General features: G+C 44.6%; 1 protein-coding gene across 2 annotated transcripts in view; it reads right to left on the reverse strand.

Annotated features, from left to right (window-relative positions):
- ZSWIM8 (zinc finger SWIM-type containing 8) overlaps window positions 1-760 on the reverse strand; it is a 58,729-nt gene extending 57,969 nt beyond the window's left edge. Inside the window, exon 1 of one of the 2 annotated variants that reach the window (XM_017806870.1) lies at window positions 92-760. In XM_017806870.1, the coding sequence (XP_017662359.1) occupies window positions 92-269 (178 nt within the window). In that variant the 5' untranslated portion in view covers window positions 270-760. The remainder of the gene's footprint in view (window positions 1-91) is intronic. The other variant, XM_017806869.1, reaches the window with a different exon arrangement.
- Between the last annotated feature and the right edge of the window lie 11,669 nt (window positions 761-12,429).

The raw sequence follows: 12,429 nt of genomic DNA on the forward strand, positions 1-12,429 counted from the left end.
GACATTCCTACTGCAGATCTCTTCACCTACCACCCCTCTCCCTTGCCCCACAACTTCCAAAGAATACCCCAATGCATCCGCGTGACCTTACCTTTCATTTTGACAGTGGGAGAATTGGGTCCAGCCGACTGCTTCCTCCATCCTCTCCAGTTCTGGCAAAGGCTCTCTGCCTCAGAGATAAAGGAACAAAGAGAGTCTTCCTCAAAGCGATCGGAGTCTTCAAATGAAAACCTCTCCCCGTCCTCCCACTCTGCGAACATGAGTTCCATCACATCCGACAGGCGACGTGGGGGAAAAAGAAAGACAGAAACAGCACTGCTCACTTTTAACAGGTGAATGGACTTGAGGGCTCCTACAATGCTTAAAATCTCGATTTTGATTCGATCCCCATTCTACGGTGCCAAGAAAAAACAAAGCGCAGGCTGAGGTGGGAGAAGCAGGAAATAACTATGGGGAAGCTCGTAAAAATCCCAGGGGGTGGGGAAAAAAAAAAAGTTCTTTAAAAAGTTAAAAAATGCTTATGTCCACAGAATGTACTTGAGGCGGAGGGGGCTGGTGGGTCCGTGAGAGCTGCCTCCCGGCGGGACAGGTGCCCCGGGCACACCGAGGGTCCGGGAGCTCCCGGCGCTGCAGGGCGAGGGAAGGGGCCGCCTTCCTCCTCCGGGAGGTGTCTGTGCGCAGGGCCGGGCTCCCTGGGGTTGTGCTTGTCTCACTCCCGGCGCAGGAACCGGGGGCAGCGCCGGGACCCGCCGGGGAACAACTTCCCTCCCGCTCCTGGGGCTGCAGAACGGCCCGGCGGGGCCGCAGCGCCCGCGGGGGGGCGGCGCGACCTCCCGACGGCTCGGCACCGGCGCGACACCGGCGGGCACCGGCGCGGCTCGGGCGGGCGGCGGCTCCGGCCTCACGGGGGCGCGGGCGGCGGCCGGCGGGGAGCTGCCGGCGCTGGTCCCGGCGGGCGGGGCGGGGGCAGCCTGTCGCCGCTGCGGTGGCGGTGGCGCCGCGGTGTCTCTACGAGCCCATGGCCCGCGGGCCCCTCTGGACGCCCCCGAGCCCGGCGGTTCGCGGCCCCGGCGGGTCCCGGCGCTGCCCGGCGCGGGCACCAAGATGGCTCCGCGCTTCCCAGCTTCACCTGCGACACCCCCCGCCAGCTGAGCGCCGCTTCCGCACCCGCGCTTCCGGCTTCCGCCGCGCGCCGCACGCCGGGAGCGCCGGGCGGGACGGAGTGCGGGAATTCCCGGCCCCGGGAACGGGGGAATGGGGGGCGCGCCGGCTGCTCTGCCGGGATCTGGCTACCGCTTCGCACCCAGCAGGCCGCTCGGAGGGGCTGTAATAAACCACGTTGTGCCCGTACCGCCAAAGGCAGCGGGAGAGCGCGAGTGGTGCTGAAATGGGAGCAGGGGTTGTCCCCGGAACGCGCCGCAGATCAGTTGTGTGAGGTAGAAATGACCCAACTGGGATCATCTGATTGGGAAGGAGAGAAATATCTGAGTTCTCAGTAATGTTTTCTGTTAGAAGGGGGGAAAAAAGCAGGAGAGAAGACCAAGGGAAGAAGACAAAGGAAATGAAGGGAAGGTGGCTCGAGTAAGTCCTGTTCAGAAATACCAGTCTAAGTGCAGGGACCGCCTTGCCCGGGCCGAGAAAGCCCCTCGCTCTCCCAACAGGAGAAGGGAAGGAGGTATCTGGGGAGCTGCAGGGCCTGGACAACTCCAAAATTCCAAAAAAGTAACTCCCTTGCCAGTTCCAGGAGGAGCTGCGCAGGTTAGGTAAGGTTTTCGGGTCCTACCCACTCTGAAGTCTGCGGGGGTGAGGTTATTTTTAATTTTTTTGTTTCTAATTCGGTTTTTTTGGAGGTCTAGTACATTGCTTCATTGTGAGAGTTGACTGGTAAAATACCAAAGGATAAGCTTTCTCTTCGAATACACATCAGCCAAACAGCTGGACCTGCACCTCCCTCCCCATGTTTGTACAGAGGGAACAAAACAAATGAGGGAAAAAAGAATGACACACTCAGAAATAGTAACCCTAGAGCTGAGAGAGACCGAACTGCATCTAGGAATACTCACCATCTGCCTCATCTATAGTACTTGATCAAAAAAAATTACATTAATTGGAGGGTGCTAAGAGATGCTCCTTGGATCTTAAAGGAAACTTACTACATGGCTTGTTCTTACAGTTGCAGTGATTACCAGTGTAAGATTTGGAACACAAAGGTGCATCACTGCAGTGTCCTTTACTTGTTGGAATGTCAGATGCTTCAGTCCCTCCTGGGAAGGGCCAGAACCCCAAGCAAAGGAAAGTAGTGGCTTTTCTACCAGTAAAGAAAGAGTCTGCAGGGCTGAATACTGAAAGAAAGCAAAGAGATGAAAATGGCTTGTCGTGTTTTCTACTGCAACACACCAAGGCAAACATTCCATAGGTGCACTCGCAGGGAGGCAGGACACCATGCAAGCCAGGTGCAGGGCAACATGCCATAGCACATTGTGCCAAGCTTGTGTTCTGGCTAATCCTGCAGAAAAGTTGTCCTGTGCTGATGCCTGACTGGGTCTCTACTGCCAAATGACCTGTTAGTGCACCACACCAACAGTAATTCGAGAGACAGACACACCTGCCTGGTAATGGGAGTTCTGTCAGGTTACATCAACAGCACTCTGGGTCAAGGGCATTGCAGAGAATCTCTGCCACGTGGGAAAGCAAAGATACACAAAAGGTATCATAATACTTCGTGGAGTGTTTCATGAAAGAAGGGTTTCACCTCAGTAAAAGTGTTTCCCTGGTGAGGAAAAAATATTTAGCAGATTGTAGGAACTTCAAAGAATAAAAAAAATACAGTTGAAATTTTGGAGTGTATTTTGATGGGAGAAAAGGAGATGGAAAAAACCCCTAACAGACAGACCAAAAACCAAAATAAGAAATTAAACACATTGCGTCCAAGGAATGAAGAGGTAACTACAGGTGAGATTCGGCACCCTGACCTAGATGTTGTGGCACTTGAAATGACAGAAATGGGCAGGAAAACACAGGCAATAAGCCTGGTGCTGCTCACCAATATCTTTTGTCAGCAGTGTGTGCAACACAGCACTGTTGAATTTTACCAAAATCCAATCCCACAGAGAATACCCATTACATCCAGAAAGGTCAGAGGAGAGGAGGAGATGTACTAATGTGACATGCTTCAAATTATAAGGGGGCTTCAGCACATTATGTTTGATTGCATTAAATTGTAGCAAACCTCACTCCCATTCCTCCTTCTTCCAGCTTTGGGATACCACAAGTTGTGGAGATTTCCAAAGAAATCTTGCTTTCACTTTCTCAAGCATCACAGGCTGAAAGCATGGGTGAGGTGATGGAAGTAATGAGGCAAGCAAAGGAGAGTGAACATATGCACTTTTATCTTTAATTGCATTTCAAGACACTGTAAAAAAGTGTCTTCTGGCTTGTGCAGAGCAGGCCTGGGTATGTTGTTCCCCTGGTCAACAGGAGGGAGTGCAGGTGTGGTTACTTGCTTCTCCTTGTCCTCAGGGCTATGGCTTGGAAAGGCACAGGAGTTCATAAGCACTCATCCATGTCTTTTCCAGCCAACTTATTGCACGAGACAGGCATGTATTTTCTCTCGTGGATCTTTCAACAGACAAAAAACTACAGTTACTGCTGAAAAGACCATGAAAAATAGTATCTGACAATTTCAGCAGTGTTCTACTGGGAAGAAAGGAATTCAATAAGAAATCCTGAAGAGATGACAAGGCTGCCACTAAGATGGTTTCTCCCTTACAGGGATGTACGGGTTTTTTTTTCCTTTCTCTCTTATTTCAGAGAAAGGAAATTGCTGTTCAGAATTTCTCTGCCTCCATAACAGACAATTTTCAGAATGCAGCATTCCAGATGAGAGAGACACATGTGAGTGCTCACGCATACCCTGAAGCAGAATTACAACATTTACATTTGTTTCCTGTCTTAAGCTCTCACTGGGGACTAAAAATCAGAGAGGGTCTGCACTGCACCCCAGAAGTGCTTTCCATGGGTGAGTCGTGAGCTACTCTTCAAGTCATATCCAGCGTGGTTTTATTTCTGAAAGAAAAACACATGCTTGCTGTGGCTTGAATCTAACACAGACTCAATAACAAAATACAGCACTCTAGAGATTTTCACTGCTGGTGCAGTGGGACCCAGCTGTTCAGTTCCATTCTGACTCAACAAGGATTTCATTGTCTCTTTGCATGCGATAGTGCACTCAGAAATGACAAGGAAAGGCAGATTTTTAAAGCACACATATGGCTTTGTGTCTTAGTAATATATTAGATGTGCAGAATAATAGTTTCTTGTGCTCTGGCACTATGACACTATGGCAAATGGCAGTTAATTCTTATATTTTGAATCCCTGTTCCTCCTGAAAGGTCACTGTGTCATGATACACTGATCACTGTTAATAACAGATATAGAATAACCAACCAGCATTATTTCAAAACACTGGGCCTGTAAACAGAAGAAGCAAATACTGCTTTAGCACAAAAGAAGGGACAGCACACAGCTCATTCCCCCTTGCTGTGCTCCTAACCAGGATGCACAGAGCTTTTCCAGACAGTGCATACTAGGAAGCTGAAAGCAAAGATGCCCTGAGGAATCACGTGCTCTGGAAAACAGATTTCCTCCATTTGGACTGAGCATTTTTCAATCTTTGACTAATTCTTTGCATGGAAGACATGGAACTGATGGTGTCCAAGGTTCTGTCTTTGGAATCTTAGAAAATATGAAAACATGCCTGATTGAAGTCTTATGCAAAAGGGGTAAGTGACTGGTACATATATCCATACATGGAAAATGGGAACACTTTGCAACAGCTGTTATAATTATTGTTATAAAGACAACAATTGTGGCTGAGACTTCATGTATGAATGTAACTACTACTCTTCAGAAAGCATAAGATGGCATTTACAAATAATACTGCCTGCAAGGATTCCTGAGCATATATTGTCTGGCATCTTGTATTTCACAGGTTACAAGTATATTTTCCTCTTCCTTTCACACTAACCTGCAGTAGCATTTGTTTTCTTTTTCACACTTCCTTCTTTCTTCTGCTATTACCAAAGCTGACAGTCTGGCAGGGTCTAATATGCACTACATATTCACAGATAGAAGCACCAAGCTAAAGAGAACTAGAAATAAATGTTCTCCATTTTACTGGGGGGAAAGAAAATTACTGTTACACTGCAAGTCCTCTTTTTCTCAGTCAATATCACATTTGGACATTTCCCTAGCTCAGGTGAAAAGATTGTGAAAGCACTATAATATCTGCTTTGTCTAGAGAGCAGGTCAGATACATCATTTATGGAAATTGATAATTCAGCAACTGATAACTCAGTTTCTCTAGAGAGCATATTGCCCTAACTAGCAATGTTATACACTTGAAAGCTTCCTAAGTATTCTGAGAAGCCTCTTTTGATGCAGGCATTAAGCAAAACATATTTTCAGTTTGCCAAAAAATAACCAAGGAAAATTGCTAAATGCAGCATTCCTTCTCTATCAATCTACATTTTTAGAAATCAAAAATGGCAATTAAAAAAAAAAAGGCACAAGTGCTGCAGTAGCTGACTCTCAACACACCTTTGCTGCAGAAGACAGGTTTCTGTATTTGCTGTTGAGGGTACAGTCAACTGGTAAGTAAAGGATCACTGTTAGGGAGACATAGGAAGCCCGTTCACTGATGGCAAGACCAACATTCACTACTCTGCAATATATGCAAGCAGATCTTGGCTAACTGAAGTAATGCTCAGCTGTATTTACCTGCTTCTCACAGCTTCAGAAGCAGAAGGTTTCTCCATGCTATGGAACCTCCTCCTTCAGATGAAACTGGCCATAGCAAAATTTGCACTGTAGCTGCTTCTCAGCACTAAAGTATTTCAAAACATCAATAGTAGGTACATTACCACTTAAAAATAGGGATAAAAGATTGCTAAGAAAAAGTGATACTAAAATGCAAGAACAACAGTGTACAATATTATGGACAGCAAAATAGTATGTATTCTCCACAGCCTTTCCCCAGAAAAATAATCTAGCGGTGGAGTTAGGGATGTGAGGGGTTTTATTTTAAAAATTGAATTAGTGTTACCTCCTGTCAGATCTCAATGGGAGGTTTAGTCATCAATTGAATTGTCAATCCAACCAATATAAGGTTCACTCTTACAAAAGGCGTGGTTGCTACAACTACACAGCAATACTCCATTTAAGAAAACACACTTTGACAAGTTTTGTGCTCATGAGTGTGGGTAAGGGTCAGCACTCTTCCAGTTACATATGTTTAACTGGCCTCTTGTGTAAGAGGAGACACTAAGAAAAATATTATGCACGTCATGACTGAAAATTACCTGGGCTGCTACAGAGACAACACTTCTCAGTCACTTTTCTGTTTCTGTAATAAATGAGGGAGAAAAGATTTTTTTTTTTCTAGAACTACTTACTTGAGCAAGTAGGATCTATTGCAGGGTGCTCTATGAAACAAATCAGTCAATCCTTAAAATTATCTGAATGCTTATAGGTAAAGAGTGTTCACCCATTTTACCTGCAGATCTCATATCCCTGATGTATTGAGGAGGCAAGCTCTTTGAACAGGATCCTCCTCTTTTAGGAGACTTGGGGATTCCCAGATTAAATCAGCTGCTTCTATTGTCCTCTCTCCTCTGCAGGCAGGTGACCAACCCTTAGCAGGTACTGAAGGCTCATTGTTTAGTGCACTGCCTCAAAGGCCTCTTTAGGCAGATCTTCATTTTCAGCCATGTCCTTGCAAAATGCTGGGACAAGGTGCTGTAAAACTTACTATCCAAAACTTAAATGCATTTCCCAAGGTAATTTCTCATGTCTTCTGGGGGGAAGAAAAGTAAATTTGTGTAATTCTATCATCACATTTAGTTTTGAAACTAGCAACCCAAATTTATTTAGGATGGTTAAATATAATAGTAGTTTAGTGAGTAGTGGCATGCTCTTCAGGTATCTTGTATGTGCGCTCTCCCAACTCATCTAAACAGGCATGTGATTCAAACAGTGCATCACCCCTTTGTTAGCCACAAAGTTGCATCAGTTTAACCAAATTGTTAAACCCGTGTAACTGTGAAGGCAAGCCTTGCAGGACAATAAAGATTTCTCAAGACTTAATCAACCTTGCTGTGGCTTAAATACGTGGGGAGTTAAAAGGGTTCCTGCTGAGACCTCAGTAGAGTTGTGCTGAATTACAGAATCTGCTTCTTAGTCTTGCTAGAGATACCGAAACTGTAAACCTGAACCAAAGGAGCTTTCCTCCAATGTGTTTGGGTACTGGTTCTAGAAAACCACAGTGTTCAGTGGTCTGAATAGTAGTACACTTATGCCCTCTTAAACAGGTCTCCATCCCACAACTGGACGTTGTAATCCTACTTTATCTCCAGCAAGCCTGTACATGTGAGTGGGGAGGGGGGAAAAGAGTAAGGAACTAACCTTTAGAGGCACATTTTCTTCTTTGTATACAGTTCAGTTTTAAGCAGAGCAGATTAGTTAAATTACAAAGAAGAGGATTTTGTTGTTATATGAAGTGGTTTTGTTCTGTTTCCAAGAAGAAAATAACAGAGAAGTATAAACTTTTAAAGTGGTTTCAGCTGAGCTGTCCAGTTACAGTGTCACGCTAAATCTCCCCCACGCTACCTGTTTTCGCAGTGACAAGGGCCCACTGTCCAGGCCAGCACGTGAGCAAACAGGACAGCACAGCACTGCATGACCTCTTCTCATGGAAACCTTTGACACGCTCCTGAGCCCCAGGGCTGGCAGAGGCTGGGAATCAAAACATGCTCAGCAAACACCTCTCAACAGGATTAATTTGCTGAAATTTTAATTCCTGCCCACTTCTTTCTTCTGTTGGGTAGCAACTGAACCTGAGTCCAGCACTGAGTTCCATCTGTTCCAGCTCAGCCCCTGGAGCTGCAGATGCCCTGATGTCTGCAATGAAGGCCAGTGCAGATATACAGGGATAGGAGGAACAAGGCCTCTTGCTTATCCGACATCAGAGCCACACAGCTTCACAGCTTCCTTTTGGTAAAGTTGATCCAAGGCAATTGTTTCTTCCTTTCAAGTGACAGGCCAATTTTGAAAATCTGCAAAGAGTAGGGTACCTTTTCTTTCTGGCAGAATGTGTTTCACCAATTTGTTTGAATTTGTCTGTCCTATGCCTGTCCTCCATTAGCACATCTTAATTCCAAGGTTTTTTCTAAACAATACATGACTCCAGCTGGATCATCCACATACTTAAAAATCCATTTTGCTGGCTCTACTTCCTCTTTTCACTTTTGCAGTGTGAACAGAATTTCACAGAAACCTCCTAACAAAGCTAGGTACCCCTTCTAGACAGGCCAGTTTAAGAGTGGCACAGGACCCAGCCCAGCAATGCAAGGCAGCTTTAGCAGTATCCTGTTTTCCTCCATTAGAAGGAGGAAATCATACCCAAGTGAGAATTTTTTATTATCAACAGTGATACCTGAATGCCCTCTTTCCTGTCTCCCAAAGAATATGGTAGCGATCCTAGTAAAGAATGAAGTAAAGCCCCGTTTTCTCCTGATTCATATTTCAGTTTAAAATCCAAAGCTATCCTACAGCTGTTAATCTGAAATTAGTAAAATGCCAAACACTCCTCCCAAGCCTTTTTACCACATGAAGGCAGCAGCCAAATGCTTTAATACAAAACAACATTTGACAGACTTGTAACCTTAACCACAGCTCAGCTTCAAGGTTATTTCTTTCCCTGGCAGTGACTACAGAAGAGCGCTGCAGAACTGATGTGATGAACCAGTGCCCACTGACACATGGAAGGCCAACTAAAATGCCTGCACTCTGCTTCCCAGTTTTGCACAAGCAAGAGAGGAAATGTAGGTGGGTTAGAAAACCCCAAAGGCAGACATGAAGCAAAGAAAGTGTTAACCACAAGCAGTTCTATCTCCAGTGAGTGCATGTCGGTTCCCAACAGCAGACTGGAGTCAGTACATGCAAAAAATTACACACTATAATACTTGGAGTCTGCAGGCATCAGCTACACCAAGCCCCAGTCTAACCCTAATAACTTGGGAAAGTCAGGACACACCTTGCAAGGAGCTGGACTATGTTTCAAAAAAGCCTTTTTGTACAGAAATTCAAGTTTCAGCAGTGGGGCGGCAAGGTAGAGTACAACAGTGTTCTTGAATCGATGGTTCATTCAGACTGCATTTCTCTTCTCCCATTTCCACTTTTCCAGAGGCTGGCTTTAGCTCTTAGAGTGGTGACACATGAATCCTAGACTGAAGGGAGACTAAGCCATACTGAACAAGTTTGTATGGAAAGATCACCTACAACAACAAATTAGCTGATATATTAAATAAAGTCTGTTAAGTGCAATGTTGACCTGCTCCTTACCTGTTCAAATGTGGCCTTTGAAGAACTGTTGCATTTCACTGTAGTGGCAGCTAACATGATGCTGACTTTGCAACATGCTTTAGCATGTTGAAGCTTCTCTAAAAATAACATTAATAGAGAAATTTAATTAGTTTAATTCAGTGCTGAAAAAAATCCTAAAACCTGCCCTTGGAACAGATTCCTTTATTAAAAATAAGACAGAGCCCCACACAGTCACAGTATAATCCATTTATTAGCATACCTTGTGAGCCATTGGTGTTGATCCAAGGGACATGACAGTTTTGGCACTTGACTGATTTCAGAGGTACTCAGCCCCTGTTCAGTAGAAAGGGATTTTAATAGGACTGAATGGGCTATTACACAAATGAGTTTTTCTTCTTGATGCGGAAAATTAAATATTTTCCCAAACAAGTAAAAATAGAGCCCAGGACACATGCACTGGTCCAGGTCACAGTGCCTGATTCTACAAGGAGCAGTTGGTTACCACCAGAGGTGATTCTGGTCCCTCCATCTGCAAGGAACTCCCAGCAAGTCTATCAGGATAGTGTTAAATACCAAAGTGCAGCTCGTCTCTCAAAAGCTTTCGTCTGATTGCTGAATATACACATAAAAACCTGTCTTCAAGTGGTTGATGGATCACTTCAGCTCTTTTGGGGTGAAGAAACTTCAGGATATTGGCTTCAGAAGAAAAGGAAGACAGACAAAAGGCAGACCTACCTCTCTTAACCCCGAGACAGCAAATATCCACATTCCTGGTTCCTCACCAATGCCTCCACTAATGCCTTTGAAAAACTCATCTGTTATTCTCTGCTACAAGTGTACAAGGATTACAAGGGTAATCAATGTCCTGTTCAGGTTAATAAACAGCTGCCTGATTAATTACAGCATAGAACATAATTAATAGAAATCATCAAAACAGTGTTCAGCCACAGCAAAGGGATAAATCTTTAATCCAGCTTCCGATGGCCAAAGCATGGATGGTCACCAGTGCAGGCATTGCAGGTCAGGAAGACACCAGCACTGTATTAGCCTTTGTAGCACTGGGGTTTTCCCTCGAAGAGGGATACCTGGAACACTAACAGCTGCTCCTTAGGCCCTTACCACAACCACATTCTCCTTCTGCCAATGCTCCTAGCCAGTCATAGTGATGTTCCCTTTCTCACATAACCAGCATGTGCCACACTGCTATGGGAAACTGTCTCACAGCATCCACATGGCACAGTGCAGCCACCAGCAACACTGACTGAGCTCTCAGCTCCTCGAAACAGTGTATCTGCATTAGCCTTATCCAACAGAGTGATGCTGCAAAGGTGGACTGAACCAGCCCTACCAGTCTGTCAGCCAAGGCAAAGCTCTACAGGTGCTCCCTGCCCAGAGGTCCCCAGATATACCTGCAGCAATTGCTGTGGGCTCAGTGCAACTGCTGCACCTGCCTGAGACACGGGGAGAACTAACCTCAGTGGGTTTTCATCCCTTTATAACAAGGCTGCCACAAAGATCACACTAGCAAGTTTAAGGCTGGCTCCAGCATACAGACATACAGCACTAAAATCACTTACAGCATTGCCTACTATAGAAAATCGTACTCAAATAATCAGCAGGTGACACAGCCTCCCCTGGCAAACTGCATTCAGTTCTGGTTACCAAAGTTTAAAGATCCAGCAGAAAGAGAAGACATGGAAAGATAGTTCAGCATGTTATGAGACACCTAGACAGTTTGGGTTGAAGAGAGACAGAGAAGCCACAGTCTGAGAAAAAGAACTATCTCTAGAGTAATGAACAACAGAGAATATAAAACCAGGCTCCTTACTTTGTCTCATGGCTGAGAACACAAGGACAAATGGGATTCGATAAAAACAAAAGGCAATAAATTCAGGAACCATAAAAAGAAATTATGTGCTATGGAGAATAAAATTGCATTGGTTTTCATTGCCAGAAAATATTGAGACAGAGAGCTTAGTTTGATTAAACACAAAATTAAAAATTTAAACATTTATATGGAAGATGAAGGCTGGTTACATTAAACAGTTTTTTAAAAATTAGGGATATAAACTCTTATACTTAGAAAAAAAAGGACTTACAAAAGGATAGTGCATAGTGTTTTAACAACATCTACGGGACCAAGTACTTGTACTTCAATTTTTAATAATAATAATAATAATAGTAATGCAAGCAATTAATTTAAATGGGTCAAGAACAAAATTCTCCAAAAGGAAAGGTTGTTAAAACTTGTTCAGTACAAACTCACACGTACTACCTTTTGGAACATCTGCTGCTTGCTAATATTACAAAATACAGTCCTATGGTGGCTGAGTGCTGCTCATCCAGCCAGGCAGATCCAGTAAGCCTCAGTGGCATGGCACAGGAGTTTAGTTTAGACCACAGTCCTAGGTTAAACAGCAAAGAGCACTAGTGGTGCTCTGAAACAGGACAATGGAAGAGAGTATTGGCAGGCTCATCTACAGCACCAGTAGGGTGTAAAAGCAGTGGAAGGAGATTGGATACTTCCTTCTCTCCTCTTGGCTCATGCAGGACTCAGGGTATGTTAATTACAAGGATTCTCAAAGCTTTCACAGTGATAAGATCTGGGAGAAAGAAATATTTTGAACTAGAACATGGGAATTTCAGAAGACAATGCAAGGCCTGTGTCTCACTTGTGTTACATGGTAATTTATTGCAACTCCTGAATGGCCATCTGCTAAGTAGTCTTAAGGAAATAACCTCACAGTTTCAGTCCTTTTGGTGTTTCTATGCCTGTTGGGGTTATGGGTATAAACTAAAAGATCAAACCAAGTTAAACTAGAAATGTGACAGCACCCAAGGCACAGAAACTCCATTTGAGCTGCTGTAGCATGCTGGCTCAGGGGAGGCTGAAGGTAAAAGCCAAATCCCTCTACATTTCCCAGACAGGTACTGTTGCTGCCAGTGTGGAACTTGGCATTTAATCCCCTACAAGATCAGAGGGCTGTGACATAATTGCCTTCAGTCCTCCTGCCATTTTAATTCCTGGGAGATAAAGAGCAGTCTGCA

Source organism: Lepidothrix coronata, unplaced genomic scaffold, assembly GCF_001604755.1.
Source record: "Lepidothrix coronata isolate B3197 unplaced genomic scaffold, Lepidothrix_coronata-1.0 Scaffold17, whole genome shotgun sequence".
NCBI lineage: Eukaryota > Metazoa > Chordata > Aves > Passeriformes > Pipridae > Lepidothrix > Lepidothrix coronata.